The sequence below is a fragment of the Barbus barbus genome (genome assembly GCF_936440315.1).
Source record: "Barbus barbus genome assembly, chromosome: 28".
Lineage (NCBI taxonomy): Eukaryota > Metazoa > Chordata > Actinopteri > Cypriniformes > Cyprinidae > Barbus > Barbus barbus.
In genome coordinates, this window is record NC_136756.1 from 24,265,989 (window position 1) to 24,291,860 (window position 25,872).

At 36.7% G+C, this 25,872-nt stretch overlaps 2 protein-coding genes across 5 annotated transcripts in view; one reads left to right on the top strand and one right to left on the bottom strand.

The window, feature by feature from the left end:
• The window catches only part of LOC306848313 (netrin-G2-like), a 69,929-nt gene extending 60,625 nt beyond the window's left edge, over positions 1 to 9,304 (bottom strand). Inside the window, exons 1-2 of one of the 2 annotated variants that reach the window (XM_079382779.1) lie at positions 8,720 to 9,304; positions 6,904 to 7,499 (exon numbers count right to left, since the gene is read on the bottom strand). In XM_079382779.1, the coding sequence (XP_079238905.1) occupies positions 6,904 to 7,140 (237 nt within the window). In that variant the 5' untranslated portion in view covers positions 7,141 to 7,499; positions 8,720 to 9,304. The remainder of the gene's footprint in view (positions 1 to 6,903; positions 7,500 to 8,719) is intronic. The other variant, XM_079382780.1, reaches the window with a different exon arrangement.
• Positions 9,305 to 10,447: 1,143 nt separating this feature from the next.
• LOC306847799 (mediator of RNA polymerase II transcription subunit 27) overlaps positions 10,448 to 25,872 on the top strand; it is a 50,452-nt gene continuing 35,027 nt past the window's right edge. For 2 of the 3 annotated variants that reach the window (XM_079381959.1, XM_079381960.1), the window contains exons 1-2: positions 10,448 to 10,669; positions 11,022 to 11,166. In XM_079381959.1, the coding sequence (XP_079238085.1) occupies positions 10,467 to 10,669; positions 11,022 to 11,166 (348 nt within the window). In that variant the 5' untranslated portion in view covers positions 10,448 to 10,466. The remainder of the gene's footprint in view (positions 10,670 to 11,021; positions 11,167 to 25,872) is intronic. The other variant, XM_079381958.1, reaches the window with a different exon arrangement.

Sequence of the window (25,872 nt, forward strand, 5' to 3'; positions counted from 1 at the left end):
AGGCAGATGGGGGATTATTGCACGTGGACACATGGGGACAAACTCGACCCCCTTTGGGAGTGCAGGATGGGGGAGGATGCGCTTTGGAATCATGGAAAATTCATGAGAAATGGCAAAAACTAAGCAGCTACAAGGATTTTTCTGTGACAAACAGACAATTCATTGTCTAACTGTAAGAGTGATGTTTTCCAAATGCAGTTAGAGAAAAAAATCTGGACCAAATGTTTCGGTTTTCCCATGGTGCATTGCGAGACTTTGCAGTTACTCTACCTGCTATATTTAGTCCTGGCTGTTAATGTGTTGCTAAAACAGGCCAATAGGATTATTCCTCACATGACTGTACTTCTAAAGAGAGTGATTTAATTCAAATAGTATGTGTGAGGAGGATGATACGCAATGGAGGCTTTGATTCTCGTTCTATGTTCAGATGTGTGCTGTATGCAGCAATGGGTCATCTTTCTGCTTAGCTAAGCTGAGATCCTTCCTCCCTCCCCATCCTTTATACTCTCTCTCTCCCTCATTAGCTAGTGCTACATACAACCAGAGCTTCCAGCGGTAGCTAACATCATGCAAGAGAAGGAAAGAAAAAAAGCAAGGCGCTGAGTAAAAATGCAACGGCATCTCCTGTGGGCGCTGAGTGACTGAAATTTCCTCTAAATCTTTAATGAGCCGGAAAGCTTCTCCAAAGAAAGAGAAGTTGCCAAATCTAGAGGGCTTATGTGGATCAATTAACTTGCTTTCAATGTGAAGAAAAAAAGAACGCTGATTGTAAACAGTTCAACAGGCTTAACAGAGTGCCAGACACACTATATCAAATATATGCTTTGTATGCCTCGTTAAATTAAAATAAACCTATTGTGCTTGTACCTACAACAAAATTGTGCAGAAAATAAATCCGTAGGATTCAAAACTCATTCACACAATGTTACTTTTGCTTCTGCATGTTTGATATATTTTGGCAAAATTGCAAGTTGTTGTATTTTTTTTTAATAGGCATGCCCACATATTTGATTGTGTATGACAGTGCATATATGTAATGCGCATTGCATATACATATACATACATACATACATATATATATATATATATATATATATATATATATATATATATATACTGTATATATATACACACACAGCTGCATCTCAAAAAATTTGAATATTGTGAAAAAGTTCTTGAACTTATTTCAAAAAGTGAAACTTTCATATATTTTAGATTCATTACATGTAAAACATTTCAAAAGTTTTTTTGTTTTAATTTTGATGATTAGACCTCATGAAAGTCAAAAATCCAGTATCTCAAAATATTAGAATATTTATATTTGAGTTATAAATGATCATCCCTACAGTATAAATTCCAGGTATCTCTTGTTCTTTGAAACCACAGTAATGGGTAAGAGGACATGGCAGTGGTCAAGAAGACAATCATTGACACCTTCCACAAAGAGGGTAATTGCTGAAAGGTGTGGCTGTTCACAGAGTGCTGTATCAAAGTGTATTAAGTGCAAAGTTGACTGGAAGGAAGAAGTTGGTGATGACCGCAAGTTTGAGAATACTGTCAAGCAAAGCTGATTCAAACACTTGGGAGAGCTTCACAAGGAGTGGACTGAAGCTGGAGTCAGTGCATCAAGAGTCACCACGCTCAGACGTCTTCAGGAAAAGGGCTACCAAGCCACTTCTGAACCAGAGACAACGTCAGAAGGATCTTACCTGGGCTAAGGAGAAAAATAACTGGACTGTTGCTCAGTGGTCCAAAGTCCTCTTTTCAGGTAAAAGTAAATTTTGCATTTCACTTGGAAATCAAGGCCTGGAGTCTGGAGGAAGACTGGAGAGGCACAGAATCCAAGCTGTTTGTTCAGTCCAGTGTGAAGTTTCCGAAGTCAGTGATGATTTGGGCTGCCATGTCATCTGCTGTTGTTGGTCCATTGTGTTTTATCAAGTCCAAAGTCAATGCAGCCGTCTACCAGAAGATTTTGGAGCACTTTATGCTTCCATCTGCTGACAAGCTTTATAGAGATGCTGATTTCCTTTTCCAGCAGGACATTTGCACCTGCCCACAGTGCCAAAACCACTTCCAAGTGCTTTGCTGACCATAATATTACGGTGCTTGATTGGCCAGCCAACATCCCTGACCTGAGCCCCATATGGAATCTATGGGATATTTTCAAGAGAAAGATAAAAAACAGTCCAACAATCCAGACGAGCTGAAGGCTGAATAGTGCCTCAGCAGTGCCACAGGCTGATCGCTTCCACTGATGCTGGAGTTTGTGCTAAAGGAGCCCCGACCAAGTACTGAGTGCACAAATGAACATACTTTAAAGAACTTGAACTTTTCTATTTTTCAAATCCTTTGTTGATTGAACTTAATGAACTCATCAAAATTAAAACAAAACAAAAAAAACCTTTTAAAATGTTTTACTTTACATGTAATGAATCTAAAATATATGACAGTTTCACTTTTTGAAATAAGTAAAAAAAAAAGAACTTTTTCACGATATTCAAATTTTTTGAGATGCAAAAAACTATATATAACTATACATATATAGTTTTTTAGTACATGTATTGTATATTTAGGTTAATGATGTTATATATTATTATGCATTTTTTCTATTATTAATTTTTTACCATTGTTGCCTAGATACAAAAATATTAAAATAAACAGAAAAATTAAATCTGTAAATTCATATGTGTAACAAGAACTTGCTTTTTTGTATTTTATATTTGTATGTTTAATTTTATACATAGGTTACATGGAGAAATGACAACTCATAATATATAACATATATAATATATATATATAGAGCTGTCATTTCTATACATATATATATATAAAGAAAAATAAATAATCTAGATCTTTTTTTTTTCTTTTTTTGTATAGGCCTGCATGAGGTCTTGTAGTTTTTATCACATGCTATTATATAATATTGTGTGCTATCATTTTTCCATGTAGCCTCTATTGCTTCGAAAATATTACAGTAGCAATAAATGATTCACCTACAACTGCTGAGAGTCACAGGCGAGACGCTTCCTGTCAAGGACGTCTCACACTATTAAATCCCCGAAGTTGTAACCGTAAGCAAGCATGGACCACTTCTCTTTAACACTGCTGCTTTAAAACACACTGTGGCTGCAGGCACAGGGAGCTATTTTCACATGGAGCAAGTTTGATCTTGTGAATGCCAGAAGGTCTCCTCAGTTTAAAGTGCCTGGCCCCTCATCCCTCCCTCCCTCACGCTCAACATCTGAATGCAGAGCAGGCTGATCAGTGGATGAACAGTCAGCTTTTATCGATCTGAGAAGAAAGTGCTGACAGGGAAGGACATGACTACACCCTTCTCCTACAACTCATCTCTAGTTTCTTCTGCTCAGTAAGCCGTCTCAGGTCGCCATGGAAAAATATTCAGTAATGTGAAGTGAAGTGACATACTGCCAAGTATGGTGACCCATACTCGGAATTCGTGCTCTGCATTTAACCCATCCAACGTGCACACACACAGCAGTGAACACACACACACCGTGAACACACACCCGGAGCAGTGGGCAGCCATTTGTGCTGCGGCGCCCGGGGAGCAGTTGAGGGTTCAGTGCCTTGCTCAAGGGCACCTCAGTCGTGGTATTGAGGGTGGAGAGAGCGCTGGACATTCACTCCCCCCACCTACAATCCCTGCCGGCCCGAGATTCGAACCCACAACCTTTGGATTACAAGTCCGACTCTCTAACCATTAGGCCACAACTCCCCCGTATGCATGAAATCAGTATGCACGAAATACACGCCCTTGTGTCAGGTTATTGTATGAATAGCAGATGAGGACAGAAAGTTTCATGTGGTGCAATATAGAAAAAAACAGGAAATTTGCAGGAATTGTGGCCAATTGTGATTTTTGGTAAATAATTGACAGTGAATAGCTAGTGTAGCTGTGTGCTCTGAATGTTTATTTCAAAAGAGTCAATGCTTTTCACCAAGGAATTGTGTCAGAGAATATTGTACATTTTCTATTAGTTTAAAAAATGATTTCATATTATATTATTTATAATAGATTAGAATACCATTTAAATGTTTAGGGTTGGTAAGTTTTTCTTTTTTTTTTTTTGGAAATAAGTCTATTATGCTCACCAAGGCTACATTTTTTTTTATCCAAAAATCAGTGAAAACAGTAATGATATAAAATATTTTTTACAATTTAGTTTTCTGTTTTAATATATTTTAAAATGTAATTTATTCCTGTGATGGAACTTGGAAATCTGAATTTTCAGCATCATTAATCCAGTCTTCAGTGTCACAAGATCCTTCAGAAATCATGCTAATGATTTATGAGTAAATATTTTGTGAAAAGTGCTCTTTTAATTTTAGCAATTTGTTTAGCATTTGCTTTGGTTAATGGTAGAAATGAACAAAAATACACAAATTTTGCCCAAAGTTTTGCCCTGATTTATAATCTGGACAAGTTTACGCTATAGTTGGCAAAAATCAGAGCCAGTCTGCAAATTTGATTTGACAGATTTCATAGAAAATCACGTAGTGTATTATGGTCACAGACTATTTGAGGCGACTTTAGAACACAAATGCCAAACTTTTCACTGCAAATGTAGCAAGGATATGATTCTGAAGTGGCATTTAAGTATCTGTTTAATGCTGCTCAAAGATGGCATAAATGTATTTATACAGGAATTACAACTGTATACTTTGATACTATGGACTGGGATGGATCAGAGTAGGTTTAATTAAGGGTATATTCACACCAGGAAAGTCCGCTAGTTCACTTGCTTTTGTCCGGACCAAATACAATGTTGATTTTTTGTTTTTTTGTTTAGTGTGGTTCGCGTTCACACTGCCCTTTTTGCAAGTGAACGAGGAATTGTAAACAAACTCCACACCCGAGTGCGATTGCTGACCAAACAAGACAGGTGTGAATATACCCTAAGTCTGGTTTTAATGTGGCATTGTATCTTTACACTGATTTTTGAGCTGGCACAGAGCAGCCTGTGCAATGATGCCTATATTGTTTTCATCTCAAGGACTTGAAAGTCTAGTAGTGTGTGATCATTATTTTTGTTTAATGAATGATACCCAGTTTTTCCTCTGTAACTGTTCACAAAGTGGGTGTATATGATGCCTAGTGCTTAAAAAATATGTTCAGACTTCATCCCTAAATTGCATAGAAAACCACAGCAATTGCCTTAGACGCAATCTGAAAGATCGAGGGACAGGTTTATCTCAAGCTGAAAAGGGCGACCCATAATGGTTTACCACTATTTGTGGTCCGTGACATTTTTATACCCTTCCTACAGGTTACAGCAAAAGAACTGCAAGCTTCACAGAACTGTATCCTTTCTTTCACGCTCAATTTGAAAATCACGAACTCCTACTTTTTACTCTTACAACTAAATCCATCACTCTTGAATCACTATGCCTTTGTAGTACATTTGCCTCTTGAAAAACGATTTTGATTCAGACTCTGTTCACAGTCCAGCTATGCACCCGTTGTCACTGTGTGAGCCGCTGAGAGAATGATGTCATCGAATGAGCAATGTCTGGTCCGCCCCCTCCACGGCATCCTGTCTTTTATCCACACAGTCTAAATGTGTGAATTAGCACCCCGTCAGAGGCAGCACTCCGTCTCCGGGCCTCATGCGTAGTGTCAGTCCAGCTGGACAAATCCTCTATCCGATTATTGTGCAATCAAGCGTCTGGCTAAATTCCCAAAGCATCTCTGATGGAGATTAACTTTGGCTACACTCATACCTCACCACCTGAAAGAGGGCCTAAAATTCACCCTTCTAAACACCGATGGTATAGAATGGATATTTTTATGCTTGTGATTGCTCTAATCTCTCTTCCCAAGTATGTCGCAGAGTATCCCGAATGTGGTGTCGATCGGTCACCAGATGTGCCCTGGAAAGACGCAGATTGTTTGCACCCTCACGCTCGGTGCTAAACCTGAGTTGATTTACACAGATAATCCTGCCGTGGCGGCTGTCTTGTGCGTGGAGGGAAACTACACTGAATAACAGCTGTGTGGGCAAATTTACACATCGACTCTGGCTTTGTTGACTCTCTGAGCAAACACATTGTCAATGGCCACATGTTGCAGATTACTGCATAATCTGTGTGTAGACATATCAGGGTTACTTGGAGACATTTTAGCATTCTTGTGTCAGATCTTACTGCACTATTAGATCTCTTTGCTTTCTTTTATCCTCTCATTCCAAAAATAAACACAGTCTAACTATTTTTATGTCTGATTATTTGTCTTTTTAAAGGGACAGTATGCCCAAAAATGAAATTTTGTAATCATTTTAATGTCGTTCAATCCTGTATGAATTTTTCTTCTGTGGAAAACAAAAGAAGATAGTTTGAAAAATGTTGGTAACCAAATAGTTTCGGTTCCCATTCGCTTCCTTTATACTGTCAAAAACCGAAACTGTTTGGTTACCAACATTTTTAAAAACTGTGTTCAACAGAAAAAAAAGAAAGTCATAGAGATACATATTTTTTAACCATACAAAGGAAGTGAATGTGAACCAAAACTGTTTGGTTACCAACATTCTTCCAAATATCTTCTTTTGTGTTCCACAGAAGAAAGAAAGAAAGAAAGTCATACAAGTTTGGAATTGACATGAGGGTGAATAAAATAAATTTTCATTTTTGGGTTTGTTTCTGTCCCTTTAAAAGATTTTGGTACACTGACTCACATCCAGATTCACATTATAATAATAAAATGTTAAAGGCATATATGTGCTGAATTTGCTATGAAGCTTCTGAGGTTCCGAAAATCCATCAAACTTGCAATATCATAAATAAACATGATTGCAAACTATATTTGCATGAAAACACAAGCTGTTCCAGTGGAACAGATGTAACTGACAAAGCAGCAGAGCCAAAAGAGATCCAGTCCAAACTCACCAGAGTGCAGAACCTCTCCGGTGGATTCCCACATGTGATATCGGGAGGCTCCACTCTAATCTGCATGTACTCCTTCATGGACAAGGGTTTGGGCTGGCAAGCGTAATATTCCCATGTTGGTCCATCGTCTGTGCTGACCAGCGACTTACAGATATCGTACTGGCCGAGAGTCAGAATAATGCACTGTAAGAGCAGGAGCGCCTGTGAGAGCATGGCACTGGATGGGTCCATGGGCATGAGAGAAAGGCAAGGGGCGCCACAGCTATTAGGTGTATCAGCATGGAATTTATTTAGATTGTGAAATATCTCAAATCCATCATGGTGCCAAAAGGGCAGCGTCTGGTCCTGTGTGTGAGTTAATCTAAAATGTGTTCCCACTGAGATGTAATTTTTAGATCTGTTGTGACATCTTCAAAATTCAATGTTCAAATTTCTATACGTGGCAACTGACTTCAAGTCCAGGGATGAATGTCACTTCAGTTCAGTGATATGAAGTGCATTCAGTGGTTCTTGCACAATCAGAAGATGCCTGGTGTCAGAGTCCAGTCTAAGATTCACGTGTGATGAGAATAGCTGTTTCATTTCTGATGGGTTGCCTAGGAAATAGGAAAAAAACAAATGGAAATAAGCAACATATATTCCACACAGTTACCTAACATACAGTAAAATATATTTTAAAAGACAATGCATGCAATTGCATTATAGTTTATGAAGAAAATGTACATTTAGCAATGCATTATGTATATTTTGTCAAAATGATGGCTTTTATTATAAAAAAGTATGGAATGCCTTATGTTATTTAAGGTTTATTGCATTTTTTTATATCGTGCTGCTCTGATGGTGTTTGTTGTGTGAGTAATAATGTGCGGTGTTTTTAAGTTTTCACTTGTCACAGTTGCTTGAGATATAGCCTAGGTTATGATTGCTTTTAAAGTCACCATGTGGTATTATATTGTACAGCTGTGTTTTTATCAGCACATTTTATAGAAACAAAGAAAGCCCTACTTGGTTGGTCAATTACCATTATATTATGCATACAGTTAGGAACTGTAAAGTAAACCGACGCCATTATGATTAAAACACCGTCACTGTATTTAGAGAGGCTTTCCTGTAGAGCATGGCGCTAGCAACGCCAAGGTCATGGGTTCGATTCCCAGGGAAAGCAAGAGAGCTGATAAAATGTAAAAACTGTAACATGAATGCAATGTAAGTCGCTTTGGATAAAAGCGTCTGCTAAATGCATAAATGTAAATGTATTTTACAACAAAATTCTGGCAGTTTTTCGACCCCAAGTGTATTATATTTGTTATAATGTACCGAACTTTTAATGCAGTGGTTCGAGAACCTGCCACTTTCTCCAAGTGCACATCTTCCTTATGCAGTAGATTCTAAACTTTACTTTTGGACTTTGCAATGGAAATCTTTTTATATATATATATATATATAGCCTATACGCTTAAGTAGGTCATCCAACAGGGACGCGCTCGAAAAGAATCCAAATAAATAAATTCTATTATAGCCTAACATGAAATGCGCGCAAATTTTACACAATTTAATTGTGTTTATCTAAAAATAAAACGGCGATTAGAAATGTAAATTAATAACTAAAGAACTGAGCAAATAAATTGTTAGAAAACCGAGCAAACAAGTTTAGTTAAAAGCACTTTTCCAGAAACATAGACCATATTTCTCATTAGCTAAAGTTACGTTCATTCATCAAAGAGCATTTTCTCAAATGCTTCCCATGTTCTGAGCGCTTATAAGAGACTGAGAATATTCAACAACCAAAATACTTAGACTAAATGAGTAACCTTACCTTGGTTCCAGAGATCAGCACCTTTTACTGTTTCCAGATGAATTTCTTCTTTGCAAACTCTCTCTCGCTCTCAGTCAGTTCCCTGCCATATCACTTGAGATGGATGAGAAACACATGCACACGTTACTCCTCTCCTTAGATCACAGCAAACGCTTTCTCCTTCGTGCTTTCTTCTGCTGCCACGTAGTTTGTTGGAAAGCATTCTAGATAGATGCCCTGCATCCAGACTGCTCCGAAGCGAATCAAGTATTGCCTGAAAAAACGTGCATTTAAAGTTTCTGTTCCTGTACCTGCCTTCATTGATGCCTCTGTCTTGTGCGCTCAAGGACAGACTTCAGAGTACTACTCCTCCCATTCCCATCCTGTCTTATTCCATCCGCGCTCCTGCTCCATTCACTCTCCTGTTCTGCGCATCGCAATATCTGACTTTCATTTGTCTTTTGCAGACCTCGATGAAAATACTTTTGGCCACTGAAAACTGCCTGCCTTGTCTAGTCCAACTAATGTGAAGCAGAAGTTTATCTACGGGCTTGAAGAGCTAAACCGTCCCAGCAGCAGATGAGACTGTCCGCCCCGTTTAAAGAGACAGATCAGAGGCTGAGGATTTCCAGTCTCCTCTCACAGCCTGACCAAGTCAAACCCTCACGGAATATAGCCGACCGTAGATTCGGTCCAGGTATGACTGCAGTAAAACTGTGGTAACTTGTATAAATGAATAAATAATAACACAATAAATTGACCGAGAAATACAATACAATAACGTGGCATTTTGGCGGATGGGCTTCTGAATAAATTAATTAATCAAATTGTTTTTATTTTATTTTTTAATTAATGGTCATAAAAAATATCAGCACGTCAGGAGGTCAAGCAATTTTATATCAGCTGTTTTATTTTATATTTAATTGTATTCGATTTATGAGGTGTGCAATAAATATTACAGACAAATACACAAATAAATAGTTTGAAACCACGACAACCGCTTTGCACACTTAACCTAAATCAAACTTTTACTCTAAAGTAAGATGTCTCTTATGCTCATCAGGGCTGCATTTATTTGATCAAAATACAGTAAAAATGGAAAAAACAAAACAGTAATATTGTGAAATAATATTACAATTTAAAATAACTGCTTTGTATTTGAATATATTTGAAAATGTCATTTTTTTCCTGTGATGGCAAAAATGAATTTTCATTACTCCAGTCTTTAGTGTCACATGATCCTTTAGAAATTATTCTAATATGCTGATTTGCTGCTCAAGAAACATTTATTATTATTCTCAGCATTATATTTTTGTGGAAACCGTGATATGCTTTTTACAGTGTTCTTTGATCAATAGGAAGTTCACAGAAATAACCTTTATTTCAAATATAAGTACACTAGTCTCTAAATGTCAAATAATGCTGTTTATGTCGTTTGATGCCGCTGTTCATCATGGTAGCTCCCCAAACACGATGCACAGCCATAGCATACTTTCCGTGACGTGTAAATTGAAACAAAGACAGAAACGGTGCGTTTTTGCTTACAATCGAGTAAATATAAAACAGAAACTGACACTTTCCAAAACTTTTAGTCATTTTCTGATCATTTTATTTAAGAATAAAGCATGCTTCTATCAACCATTTTGCTCGTGTTAAACTATTGGGACTAAAAGCGAAGGCTAGCGCCCCTGTTAAAAACTACAAATCCCATCATCCCTTCAGCGTCTGTGACGTCACGCGTGCGCCAGTGTTCGAGGACGCAGCAGCCATGGCGGATGTTATGAATGTCGGAGTGAATTTAGAAGCGTTTTCTCAAGCGATTAATGCCATCCAGGCTCTTCGGTCGAGTGTCACTAGGGTGTTCGACTCTCTCAAAGATGGGATGAAAAATAAGGAGACCCTTGAAGGGCGGGAGAAAGTCTTTATAACTGAATTCCAAGATAACTTACAGTCAGTCAATCGCGATTTAAAGTGAGTTAACGTTAATTGTGTGAGCATTCAGTAACCCTGTGAAATGTTATAACGGTAATCATAGTCACAAGTATTATTGTAATAAACCATGCTAGCGTTAACATGGTACTAGCATGAAAAGCGGTCATGACAGATTATGGATTCCCACATTAATTTATTTTTATGTTAATCTATTATGCTATGTTTTTCTAAATAATGGCTGACATCTTTTTAGCTATGGCTGTGTAAATCAAAATATCTTGATTTTAGCTTGTCTTTGGGAACCATAATCAAAAAGATGTGATATTGGTGTATGGTAAAAAAATAAAAATAAAATCATCCGTACCAGCCTGACATGTTTGTTGTTTTGCAGTGAGTTGGAGCGTCTCAGTACTTTGGTTGGCAGGCCGTCAGAGAGCCACCCCTTACACAACAGTGGACTGCTCAGTTTAGACCCCGTTCAGGACAAAACCCCTCTCTACAGCCAGCTGCTCCAGGCTTACAAATGGTCCAATAAAGTAAGTTGTCAGCATTTTGCTGATTCGCATTGCATTATAGCCTTTATATGCAACACACGCAGGTGATTTAAAGGTAATGGAATTAAATTTAAATTATAAATGTTGTAAATGGTCTAATCAGTCTTCAGCCATACATCACAATTTGTTCAATACTGAATGACGGAGTAAAGGGTCATCTTGATGTAGCCCAGGATTTCCACATTCTTGGACAATGTAAAAAAAAAAAAGAAATCATGTATTTTTCAAAATGTGGGGTCGGGCAAGATTTTTTTTTATTTTTTATAATGTTTAAGTAAGATGTCTCTTATGCTCATCAGGGCTGCATTTATTTGATCAAAATACAGTAAAAATGGAAAAAACAAAACAGTAATATTGTGAAATAATATTACAATTTAAAATAACTGCTTTGTATTTGAATATATTTGAAAATGTCATTTTTTTCCTGTGATGGCAAAAATGAATTTTCATTACTCCAGTCTTTAGTGTCACATGATCCTTTAGAAATTATTCTAATATGCTGATTTGCTGCTCAAGAAACATTTATTATTATTCTCAGCATTATATTTTTGTGGAAACCGTGATATGCTTTTTTACAGTGTTCTTTGATCAATAGGAAGTTCACAGAAATAACCTTTATTTCAAATATAAGTACACTAGTCAACATTTGAAGTGGATCAAAAACTTTCAAAGTTGTCGTAAAACCTAAAACCAAATGCGTTCTTGTCTTAGGACAACTTTTTTGATCCACTTCAAATGTTGACTACTGTATTTTGTGTCTTTGCTATTCTTCACTATCGATCAATTTAATGCATCCTTGCCAAATAAAAATATATAAAAAAAAATTTGACTAAACTTTTAAACAGTATATGATTAGAAATCATAAATGATTGGAAAGGTAATATATAATATAAGGGAAAATATCACAGACTTTTATGCTTGATGAATCGAGAGGAGCAGAAATCACGTTCATGATTCAAATATGATTTATCATGCAGTCCTAGTCAAAGATGCATATTGAAGTTTATGTGTGTCCTACACAGCGATATGATAGCTAAGTGAACAGATTTATAGCGTCATATAGTTAAAAAGTATATTTTGCATTCACTGTAAATTAGAGGTGTTGGTCAGAGCCTTCTTTTTGCCTTAGTACCTGTGGACATTGCATTGGTTTGTCTTCATTTAGTTTTAAAAGTTGCTTCACATCCATTCATGAATTCCAGACGAATACGAATACAAGACTTTTACATCATCATGGGCGTCAGACTCCGCTGAGACATGGAATTGAATATCATCTTGCATCTAATAATACTTTAATACTATAATCAAGAGGAAGTAGGTCTACAGTTTGATGATCTAATTCGCAGCGCATCATTGAGAAGCATTATAGCTTGTATCTGTGATTTGCTTAAAGCGATGTGAGAAGTTTGAAATGTGAAAACGCTTGCCAAGTCCGTCTGCTAAACTCGACAGAAAATAGAGTTGTTACTTCTAGCCTAGTAAATCTTCTTTTGTTCCTGAAAAAGCTGTAAAATGATGTTCTCTTTGGATCAAGGTCCTCGAGCGAATCCTCTCAATAGAACGCGCACCACGTCTTGCCAGAAGAGCACACACTTGAGATTCAATAGATGTGGGTGTTCTCACAGCAGAACCAACATTTGCTCAATATCCATTACGGCTGAGTGCTTTGACTTCTTTTGATCTTGAGTAGGTCTTCTGTCCTAAGTGTTATTGAACAAGATTTGCTATTCTTACTGTAAATGCAATTTCACAGGATGCCTGCGCTCTGTTCTTGAGTTCTTTGATGCTTCGCCCTTAGGTGATGCAGGTAGCATTATGATAGACCAGGAGACACACTCTTTATTTGTTTTTTGGAAACACAGCACAAAGCAGTGGTTTGATTCTTAATTTTCGAGGTTTAAGTAATAGGTCATTAAAGGGTGAAGAGTGTTTTGCAGTAGCAGATCACCTGTTCAGGTTTGCTGCATGAATTGCTGAATGTTTGGCAGGTTTTTTGGTGCAGAATAACTGGGGTTAAAGTGCTCAATCAATAGCAGCTACTCATCAGTTGCTCTCTCCACACTGTTTGCTTAATAGTAGGTGCACGCAGGTCAGCTTCAAGCAAAATCAAATCCTTTCAGCTTTGCTATTGCACAGAAAAGCTCTTGAAACATCACTGGTAGGTGTCTTTTTGTAAGTTATTCAATAAATAATTTATTTTATTTTTTTTGGTCATATTGAATTTAATTGTTTTGAAATTTTTCATGCCTCTTCTTGCCCAGAGGTGCTTTTACTGACACTTTTTAATTCCAGTTTATTGGTTGTGCATCCCTGTCTATGTCACAGTGTCTGTATTTTTTTTTTTATGGAATGCACAATTGTTATGACACGATATTGGTTCTTTATTTATGAATTTATTATTAGCACCGTATTGGTTTGTTTATTTATTGATGTTTGACTAATAGACATATATATATATATATATATATATATATAAATTGTATGTATATAAATTAACTGAAAATAAATTTGATGAAAATTGTCACATTTTTATTTAGCTAAGTTTGATCTACTAAACATTTTTAAAATATATTATTGATATTATTGTAACTATATAGACATATTTAAAAAATAAAATAAAGATATAAATAACAAAAACACAAAATTACCAAATCATTAACTACAATTCCAATGAAAACTAAAAAAGTACAAAAATAAAAATACTAAATAAAAACTCATTAAAATAACTGCCTGGAACTTGTTTGCTTTTCCTCCACTTTTTTTCAATTCAGTTTGGTGCCACTAGTGGTTTAGAAATGACCCGCTTCACCTTTAACGGTTGTGAAAACAATACATTTTAGTTTAGATTAAAGTTGATTGATTGAATTGCATAATATAACCTAGAAGTCAAGTTAATTTATTTATATAGCGCTTCATACAGTATACCGGTAGATTGTTTCAAAGCAGCTTTAAAGTAATAAACAGGAAAATAACTTGAGTCAATGATGCATACTTCATCAGTTGTGAGAGGACTTTAAGAAAGTAAATTGGTTTAAATTCGGTTTCATGTGGACTTTTGAGGTCAATTGAATTCTTTTTCCAGTTTGACAATCTTAACTAAATGTCTGTGTTCTACTGGTCTCATTAAAGTGAGGCGGTACTGCATCAGGACGGTTTGTGAGCTTCTTCTGCCCTCTGGGTGTAGGCCAGCTGTTTTCCCACACTCTGAGGGTCGGACTCTGAGCGTTATAGCAGGATTAGGTGTGTCTGGGCTGGACGGTGTGCGGGCAAACACGGGCGTGAGGCCAAACCAAGCCTCTCTGCAGAAGTATTGATGCTTCCGTGCTGTCTGCCTGGACAGCATAACCCCCGCCCGGCTGTAAACACGATCAATGCGGACGTTTCCGCCATGCAAATTACCCCAGGATTAATGCACTGCTTTTATTATAGCTGTTTTTGGCCATTGTCTCCTTTGAGTCAGTTTCTGGTGTCCCGTCAACGTGTGGGCATCATATATCAGTTGGTATTTAGGATTAGGAGTTTTTTTTTTTTTTTTTATACACCATGAAGAATCAACATATTTTCATTATTTTGACATTAAAAATAGTGAAAACAAACTAAATTATAACTGAGGTGCAAAAAAAAAATTTATCAAATTGATTTTCGTGTCTTATAAATGGACCTCAGAGGGAAAAATTTAAATAAAAATATAACGCCTCCAAGTGACCCCAAAACATTTGAAGTAGTAAATTATGATGCGGATTTGTGTGTGTGTGTGTGATTTCATCCCGGCATATTTACAATAATGTACATTTCACAGTTGCATCTTTGCCAAAAACCATCTTAAAATTTTGCTAATTGGATTTTTAGAGAGTATGTGATTTGTTCAAATGCTGCAGTCTGTTAAAGTTGGTCCAGTTGGATTTGAGGGTGAATAGATCAACAGTTAATTAAAGGGAAACATGATTTGCCTTTGGCTACTAGCTGTCACTCACCCTTATTATGTCCTGATGTGTTTTGTCTCAGGAATCTCAAGGTCCACTTCTTCCTGAGACCTTAGTTTTTTTAAGTGAGAAGCATTTTACATTAGAAAATTATATTAAGTAATTGCAAAATAAAGCAGGGACATTTGGATACGAAAAACAATGAACCTACTTTTTTCAAGATCACTTGACCAGCTTTTTGTCATCGGACAGCATTGGTATTGCTACAAAAGTTTATATGAATCATAGGATCTTCCTGACTTTGTTGAATGACTTTAAAATCTCTATTAATATGGTTTAATGACTTTCATTGTATTTGAGATTGGGTTGTGCTCTCTCAGTACAACAGAGATGTCAGGGTGCACAGAGAGACGTTTAAGCACCTGCTTATCCCTGTGTCAGTGCACAGTTAAGACATCAAGCTGTTATTCTGTCATCTATAAATACTAGAGCTCCCCTAGTGCCAGCAGACCTGGGGCTGCCAGGAGCACATGAATTATGTGACATTCCAGACTTTGTTGCAGAAATGTTTCATGATTTTAATCTGTGTTTGCACAGAGAGTTTGTTTTTGTGTGTCAGGGGTTAAAACTTGGGTAGAGTGAAAATGCACACGTTGGCTTAGTTCTGTAAAAACAAAATCTTTCTTCATAGAATAGAACATTAAAGAAACATTAGACAATTAAGTGACATTTATTTACCCACCTTCATCACATTTCAATCCCATATTATTATGTTAAAGACACAAAAGAAGTATAAACATAGTCCATATGACTTGATATCAAATGATGTGTGGAATCATGTGGACCATTTGTTTATGGTGTTATTAAATTTTAAAAATAATTGTAATGATTAATAGCTAAAAATTGTAAGTATAAATTGCCAGTGTCTTTTGATTTTATGGCAAAGATCAAAGTTGATTAAAATAATCAACATTTTGCAGATTCTGCAAGGTAAACTTTTGACTTCAACTGTAGGTCTATTTTATCTATTTATTAAAATCATTTTGTGGGTATATATTGTGGATTTGTGTTTTTTGTGAGTGGTCTGGCATGGAAATTTCTCTTTATATATACTGTAAAATGCATAAGAAAATTAATAATAATTGACTGTAATCAAGTTCAAGTGAGATGGGAAGTCTGGTTCTTGCATTGATTAGTTTTGGTCTCTGCCCACCATATTTTTACATTATTTATTAGATTACAAGTAACAATATGCAAATGCACTTCTCATTTAATGAAGCCAAAGCCTCAGGAAGGAGGAGACCTTGAGATTTCTGGAGCCAAACACATCAGGCAATAAGCGATGGTGAGTGACAGCTAGTAACCAAGGGCCATGCTTCCCTTTAATTGTCTTTCGTATAACATGTGAGCATGCATCATGAGTGAATATGACTGTGATTGAAGGAAACTCTGTGAGTAAAATGACTTTCACAAGGTCACTTTGCCAGCGACGCTCCGATATTCTTCTTCTTAAGCGACCGGCTTGCACAACTGGACAACTAATGAGATCAAAAGATTAAGAAGCAGAAATTAGCCCCACTTGTGTGAAATTGCCAAGGTTGTAATTTGCTTATGTATTAAAGGAAAATCTCTTTTCTTTGGACATTGACTTTACAATGAACCTTTACATAAGCAGTCTCTTCATTCTGACGGATTGGATCTAATCTCAAAGAAATTCTACATTTGACTTCGTTCTAAAACACGGAGGGAATTCAAATCATATTCATACAGTTGAGCCAGCTCAGACAGCGCTGAGACTCCTGATGAGCTCCGGGAACAGTGTAGATGTATTTTATATTTTATTTAATTCCTGCAATATTATATCCACTAGAGCGGTCATGAAATGAACTTTTCAGTAATTCATGCCAGTACCAGTAAAAGTTACTATGCATAGCAAACCTAAAAGAAAAGAAAAGAATTAAACACACCTTTATTTAAAAATTTAAAGGAATAGTTTATCCAAAAATGAAAATTCTGTCATCATTTTCTGACCTTCGTTTTGTTCCAAACCTGCATGATTTTCTTTTTCAGTGAAACTGAAAGTATTTTGAACAATGTTTCTTTGTTAATACAATGAAAGTCAATAGGGTCCAATGTTGTGTGGACCACAACATTCTTCAAAATAATTTTTGTATTCCCCAGTAGAAAAAAAAAAATCAATGTAAGTTTGTAACAACATCAGGGTGAGTAAATGATGGCAGAAGTTTTTTTTTTTTTTTTTTTTTTTTTTAAATCCATTTAACACTTTATGCAAAATGAAATGCTTTGTCTCACAACCGATCATGTGACATTCGACAGAAGCATTGTTGTTAGACATCAGTGAAGTAGAGGTCGGCAAGCCCCTGAGGACCCGAGCCCGAGTCCTTTTTTTTTTTTTTTTACAGGTCAGACTCTGGCTCATGTAGCTTCTCTCCTTTAATTATGCCCATATTACACGCAGAGCACACATGCACATATAAATATTACACTTCGCCTACGCAATACGCAACGCATATTCGCACGCATTAGCATACAGGTGACAGTTGACCATGCAGAGCATCAGGGAGAATTTGGAGCGTGGTTACTAATAAAAGTTCCCAATGCTTTGGGAAAAGCTGCATTTTGGATCATCCATGCATTTGATGATGCTCCTGCCTCGCCGTCTCCTCGTGGATTTGTCTTTAGAGTTTTTCAGAAGCGCTCCTGCTCAAAACCGAAACTGCTTTTTTTCCCTTTATTTAATGTCTTTTTGAGTGCACACAAATAAAAGTAGGCCCTTTACAGTTCCGAACAATGAAGCCTATTACTCTTACCTTTATGAGCAAAAATGACAGCGGATTTGAAATGTTTCCAGTGCAAGTGATCGCTCTGGCTCGTCCATGTCCTGTAAAGCGCGCTTCAGCTTGCACTCTCCGCACAAACGACTGGATATGCATCAGTGCACATTAACCTAGGTTAAGCCTTTAAACTAACTTTGTGGAGCTGTTTTATAACTATAGATTTAATTTTAGACAAGTCGTGATAATTTGAGAAGGCTAAATATATCAAACATAGGCTATGATCAACTCACTGTCTGCCGCTGGCCGCTTGGTCGTTACTTTAAAAAACAAACAACTTACATTTAACAATTAAAAAAATGCTCAAACGTTTTTCTAAATTAATCACTTTGCCATTTCATACAAAACTGATGTATTTTAATAGCTGAAACAGTATAAGCTGTTTTGGGAGAAGGGGAAAAAAAAGACTGGCTCGGGTCGGACTCGGGACGGTAATTCTGATAAGCTGTCGGACACGGGCCGGGCTAGGGCCTGAGCGTCTCGGGCCTATATTTTAGGCCCGTGCAGGGCTCTACAGTGAAGTCACGCGTGGAATAATTTTTTGAGAGCTACAGTGGAGGAAACAATTTAAAATATTCTTTTGGGAATTCCTCTCTTGATCTAAATTGTAATTCATTTTTATTATTTATTTATATTAATGTGAGTATTATTTAAAGTAGGCTCTATATGTATTAATAAACTAAAGTTCTTTTGACCTAAAATCCACCTTTATGCCTTCAGACCATCTCGATTTTAGTAATAGAGTTGCCACTAGTCTGGATGTCTAAGAGCTATATCATAAGTCAATCCCTTGTGTCAGAGTTTATATTATGGATATTTATATATAAGCCTACTACTTTTTTTTTTTTTTTTTTTTTTTGCCCTTAAACTAATCAAAAGAATGCTGTGAATGTTGCAGAGGCTCGTGGCTTTTCACATCGTACAGTGTCCTGAAACCGTGCAGCTGGTTAGGCGCTTTAATCATGTCTTGAACGAAGCTGTCAGAAGAAACAAATGGCAGGCCTCAAACCCAGAGCCCACAATAAGATCAGAGAGCAGCGGACTTGCCATCACAACATGTTTCAGCCCTGCAGTTAATGATGGAGCATGTGTCTGCCAATTGCCGTGCCAGGGAGGACTAATAGCCTGGTCAGTCTTAAAGATCAGCGTGGCGTGAAGGGACGAAAAAGGGTGGAAAAGAACAAGAAACAACTAAGAGGGGCTGGAAAAAAAACAGCGACCTTTTGAAAATGCACTGCTCTGAGAAAAATGTTTGATGTGGTAACTTTAGCCAGCTTGGATTCCTTATTAGTTTCAAGACAAGGGAGTGTAAAGTTGAAAGAACAGTGGTCTCTGCTCGCCTCGGCCTGCTAATTCCTCATTAAAAGAGCAAGGGACAAGCTAGAACCTTTGATATACTTTTTTTTTTTTCCAGTGCTTGCTATTAAGTGAATGTTCATTTAAATTGTTTGTTTAGAAGGCCATGGGGACGATGTCTGTTTGTAAAATTTTTGGTTGATGTTAAAATTGGATGAACTTCGATGATAATGGTACTTCTTTGTAGGGTTTAAGGTTTCTTAGTTTGTAAATGGTGATTTAGGAATATTTGCTCCATTTTCTAAACATTCCAAGCATTTGAAATTTAATATGAATTAATACATAAATTGATAAAATGTCTATCCTTCAGGCTTCAGCGCATAGAAGTGATTTTTTTTATTTATTTTTCATTTGTCAAAGAAACACACATGCAATGACCATGACAGACATAACTTCTACAGTAAAATAAGAACATTAATATTATTATGGTTACAGAACTGTGACCACATATGTATTCCATCAATCCTGGGAACAAAATTCTTTAATTTTCCAAATGTTTAGAATTTTTTTAAACATCATTTAGTCTGTTTCGATCTCTCTGCATCTTTTAAATTCTAGCTTCAACAAATTTTCTTGCATTTAATTAGAAAGTAGTTTATGCAAACATTAGTTTTCATGCTGCTTTAACTGTTAATAGTTTTCACATCTGCATCGCATCACAAAAAGGGCCAAAAACATATTTGATTCATGAATGTTGTCTAAATTATTTGACTTGCATGCATCTAAAGTCATATGATTGCAGTTTTGCAGTCTTTTGAACCTGAACATGCGTGAATGAAATTTTAGGATTATTACCGAATAACGAGATTAACAGAAGTTTGTTCATTTCCTCACATTGAGCTGTCATTTGAACTTCAGAAGTCCTCAAAATTACATTTATGGTAGTTCCATTAAAAAAAAAAACAGCCTACAGCAGGCCTAATTTTATGTTTGGGTGAGCTGTTCCTTTAAAACTGTTTTGATATCACATGTCTCTCTTTCCTTATTCAGTGCCTGTAGAAACTTGTTTAAATCCAAATGGGTTTCCAGCATGGAATATATCTGATCTCATTTGTGTTACCAATAACCCTGATTTATGAGAACCAGGCATAGAAAATACCCTAGACCTTGTGATCCCTGGCTGATATTTAAAAATTAATTAACCCCCATGACTGCAGCATAGCTGTCTCTTCCTCTCTCCGCCCATCAATCTCTCTTACCCTCTTCCACGTTCCCAGTCTTGAGGTGTCTGTTTTCTGTCTCTCATTGCATGGGGATTAATATCTTAATTATCGCTTGTGACTAAATATTTTCAATGTGACCATAGATTATGCATATGGATGTGACAGCCTCTATGTAATATTTTCAACTGCTGTGGTGTCTTGGTTATTCATTATCTGTTTATCAGTTTATTCAAGATACTGATGAGATGTTCTAATTAGATGCAGCGCTATAAGTTGCATATATACATTAAATTGCATATCTAATTGCACTCTCTAAAGGTCTAATTTGGCATTTATCAAACATTTTTTATTCTAAGAATCTAGAGTTTGTGAAGGGACAGTTTCCCATGAGCAATATTTGCTGATATACCTCTAGTCTAAATGTTTCAAAACAACACATTTTTGGCTTTGCAACTGGCCATAGCTTTAGAAACCTGATTATAACGTAAATATTTTTGGTAGAAGTAAAAAATGAATGAATAGAACAATTTCTACACACTCTACATTCTCCCAGTAGTCTACCTCTCAAAAGCTAGCAGAACTGAATTGAGCAAATTCAGGCGATTTTCCCCTCAAGGCTGTGTAAAGTTATGGTGGGATTTTAGATAAAGACGCACTCATAAAAACAGTAATTTCATCATTTTTCAGTGCAGAGTTACAAGCAGCGAATGATCAAAGAGACTTGTTTCAACTTGTACTTAATATTCGTTACATGGTTTTGCTGTTCCCTCCTCGGCGAAGCTTCTTTGAATAGATATTGGATTTGATGGGCATGTGCAATTAGTTGCATGGAATAATGCAGGGACGTTCGCTTGCATAAGTACTAGTCCTCTAGGTCTGCTTATAGTATTAAATGCAAAAGCATCAGCAATGAGATGCACTGCAGTCGGAGTGTTGCAGAGATCTGGAAGATGGTGGTGGATGCCTTGTCCTCGTTAAAAAAAATAATTTTTAAAATGTCTTAAAGAATTAAAAGCATTTTTAAATGTTCCAGGGCACCCTCTGTGAGAAAACACTTTACTTGAAGCATATACAGTCCCCTCCATAAGTATTGGTGAAATTCATGTTCAATCGGATTTAAATCTGGAGGTTGACTTGGGCAATCTAAGACTTTCCATTTCTTTGCCCTTATAAGTTCCTTGACTGAACTGGCAGGGTGTTTTGGGTCATTGTCCTGATGCAATATGAAGCACTTCCCAATGAATCTGGTGGCATTTTCTTGAATATTGGTAGGCAAGATGGTTTTGTACCCTTCCAAATTCCTTCTGCTACTGTCATCATACATTAAGTCATCAGTAAAGTTGAGAGGGCCTGTTCCAGAGACAGCCATGCATGCCCATGCCACGACACCACCTCCACCATGCTTTACAGATGAGGCTGTATGCTTGGGATCATTTGCAGTTCCCTTTTTTTCTCCACATTTTTGCTTTCCCATCACTTAGATAAAGGTTCATCTTTGTCTCATCGGTCCATAAACAGTTTCTGGCTCAACTTTGTGCTTTTTTGCAAACTCTAATCTTGGCTTTCTATTTTTGGTGCTGGTCAGAGGTTTGCATCTTGCTGTGTAGCATCTGTAATTCTGTGTCAAAGTCTCCTGAGGACAGTAGATTGTCAGAGCATCACCCCAGCTTTCTGGAAGTTGTTGGTGATTTTACAGACACGTCTTTTTGGGTTCCTTTTCACAGCTTTTATGATTTGTCTGTCATCAACTACTGATGTTTTCTCAGCCGATCAGGTAGTTGTTGGTTGCTGGTGTCGCTGGTGGTTTCCAAACTCTTGATTGATCCATGCCCTTTGTTTTTTGTATAGCTCTAATTGACTTCCTCTTTTCTTTTAGCATCCAAATTGCTTGCTTTTCTCTCAAAGTCAGCTCCCTCATCTTCATCCTGGTTTGTGTGTCATCATCGATTGCAGGATTCAGAATGCAGAAGTAATGGATATAACTGGTACAGCACATTCCCTGCTTTGAATATCTGGAGAATTAATGCAACAGGACACAGCTGATCACTTAGAAAGACCTGTGTATGCAGTAATATATCCCCATTTATGGCTTCACCTTTTAATTGAATAATATATTGAAGCATATGATCAGTAAATTGCTTGCACTACGCTTATAGACACACACAAAGCCTTGAGGTAAAATGTTTCCAAAGGTTTCCTTGGAATGCATTTGTGTGTTTTGGAACTGTCTTACTCTACGAGTGTGTAAGATCTTGGATTGGATTATAGCATGATAATGTGGTATAGCACAATGCAATGGTTTTTCTGTGATTGCGTCTACTTCCAGTGAAAGAGGCTGTCTTGTTTTGTTCCATTTGACGGTGATGTTGATTGTGTGTGCTTGTCCCGTCCATCCTCTCACAAGTCAGATTCTGACCCCGCGCTTTAATCTTCAACTGCCCCAATGAGATGACACTCTCAGCTGCCTTACAGCATTCTGGGTAATGCCCATCTTGTCCTCTGAGTCTCTCTCTCTCTCTCGTACTCATTCTCCGCTGTCCTCCACGTCTTTTGTCCTTTGCCTCAGTGTTTTTTCACTGTCCCTCTTTCTTTATGAAAAAGGCTTCATCTTGTATGTTGCTTTGGGTTCCTCTAATTGACAGAAATACATAGGAAATACTGGGCAGCAAACGTATGATAATCGTAATCTTTTTCTTTTTTTCAGAATTCAAATTTTTTCAGCTTTTTGACAATATTCCAAAAATATTTTGATATTTACTCGCAATTAACCTGAAACAACATCTGCAACCTATTTTACTTCTGTTATATTTCTGAGTAAAACAGGATATTCATCAAGAAAAATGTAGGATGAGACTATTTAATCCACCAGGTAATTATTAAATAAGTGTTACTTACCAGAATTGATACAGGTGACATTTTAATAGAAATTGTGACAAATATATATTGGAATATTGTTTTTTATTATATTTTTTTTATGTTTTTGAAATAAGTTTTCGGGAACACTTTACCTAAAGCCTTTATTTATAATGCATTATAAAGGATTATTAAAGGGTATAATGCATTAATTTATTATTATTCATAATGTGCGTTGTAGAGTGTAAGAATGAATTGATAAGTGTTATAATGTATTAACTGTGGTTACAGTTATTTGTGAGATTGTGCAATGCATTATTAGGTACATACAAAGCATAATTAATGCATTAAAAATACTTTTTTTAATGCATTATACATATTCTTTAAGTAAAGTGTTACTGAAATTTATTGTGCTCACCAGTGCTTAACAATTATAATTAATACTCCATTTTTATATTAATATTAAGTTTTTTTTTTTTTTATTTGATTTGATTTCGTATTGGCTTGGTGATGGTGTTTTTAAACAATAAGACTATTTATATAGAAATTGGTTCATATAAAATACAGAAACATATTTTATTTAAAAAAATACATGTATTAGTCTCACTTCTCTGAGTTTTTGATATTATATTAATTCATTCGAACTGACACTTTGAATTAAACATGATTGAACTGAACTTACCAACTCCGATTCTAGCAATCTTATCACAAATATATCATAAAGATTCAGCATGTCGCCCAGTCATAAGGTCAGAAGAATGTTTTGAATTATCCAAACTACACAATTACCAGGGGCCAATATTTAAAGCAAACGTGATTGATGTGGATGTTTTTAATGCACCAAATCTCTCAAGCCACTTGACATTCAAAGGCGCCTGAGCCATCTTGACAGCATCTTCTATCTGTGTGTTGTTTTTTTCTTATCTTGTTATTTAGGCTTTTTATTTATTAGCAAGGGCTTTTTATACAGCTGGAGCCCAGCTTCCCACCATACACGCTACGCTCGTACAAGATCTGGCCCTTACCAAGTCGGCTCATTAGCTACGAAAAGGAGATTCGGTTAATTAAAATAATTCCCCGTTAACACAGCTGCTTTGGTCAGCCAAATTAAACAGGGGGAGTGCTGCGCCGTCTGCTTCTCACTCAGCGAACGTCGCTCCGCTGCCTCGGAACATGGCTAATTAGCTCAATAGGAGGAATATTTTAATAGCAATTAATGAGGCACGGGCCTATGCAAGCTCTAATTTATGAGCCTGGTTTGTGTGGGGGTGCATGCCGATGAATTCTGAAGCCTGATGAGATCGCTTTTGTCACCGCTTGTACTACGATCGGCCTCGCTGGCTACCAGCATGTTGCTCGACTGCCCGCGTGTTGCTGACTGCCCAGAGAAGCTGTGCTGGAGAAGATACTTTGAAGGTGCAGTTTGTCAAGCAATAAGTTACTCATTTACAAAAGTAGTTGGTTTACAATCAAGTTGGCCTTTGTTAGTTAGCTGGCATTGAAGTTCTCCTAGGCTGAGTTTCTCAAAAGCATCGTAAGACCGTAGAACCATTGGCAATGGAAAGCAATTTCCCAATGTTTAACTGCCCAGATGTTGGTTAAGCATGCAGGATGAGTTCTATCACATCCAATAACATCTGTCCTGACTTAAGTGACAGTGCGCTACACCTGAGCATTCTGGTTTGCGGACACCTTTCACATGGTTTCATCACATGAGCAGAAGAGCTATTGACGGGCTTCTGCGATACTGCGACTTCAAAGCCAAAGATATTATACGCGCCATGTTACGTTCAACATAGTAAGACAGGAGGCGAGGGGGAGGAGGTGGGCAGGAGACGAGGAGGAACACAAGGAAAACGTGATGGAGTACTATATGCAAGCAACTGTGCTTTCTCCCAGAAGAGCAGATTGTTGACAAGATTGGAACTGTGCTTTGGGTAAACAATTCATAAAAGCCCATTTAAGCTGGGATGATTTTGTTTTATATTTTTGCTGTCCTTTGTAAAGCTGCAGAAGATTCTCTGGACACTCATGTTCACCCGAGTTTCTGGATTCAGGGCTAGAATGCAGTCACCGTGGGACTCAAAGTTGACCCATTGGCCATAAAACTCTGAATAGATGCAGATATGTTTGTGTAGATGTCCAGTTAAGCAGTCCATTAAGCAGTCCACTTTTGTTTTTTGTTTTTTTTACCCAACCAATGTAAATATTATATTATTATAATAACATTCAACACTCATTATGCATTAGTAAATGTTTATTTTACTATTTTGCATTTACAATAGACCTTATGCAGCATCAGATAAAAAAGTGTGCAGCCATCTTTAGAATTTTGTTTAGAATTTTTTATATATATATATATATATATATATATATATATATATATATATATATATATACACACACATACATACATACATACATACATACATACATACATACACACAAATACAAACACACCCACCACATACCTCTGTCATACCCATGTCATTATACAAATTTGTGTCCTCATAAACCACATAAACATGCACACACACA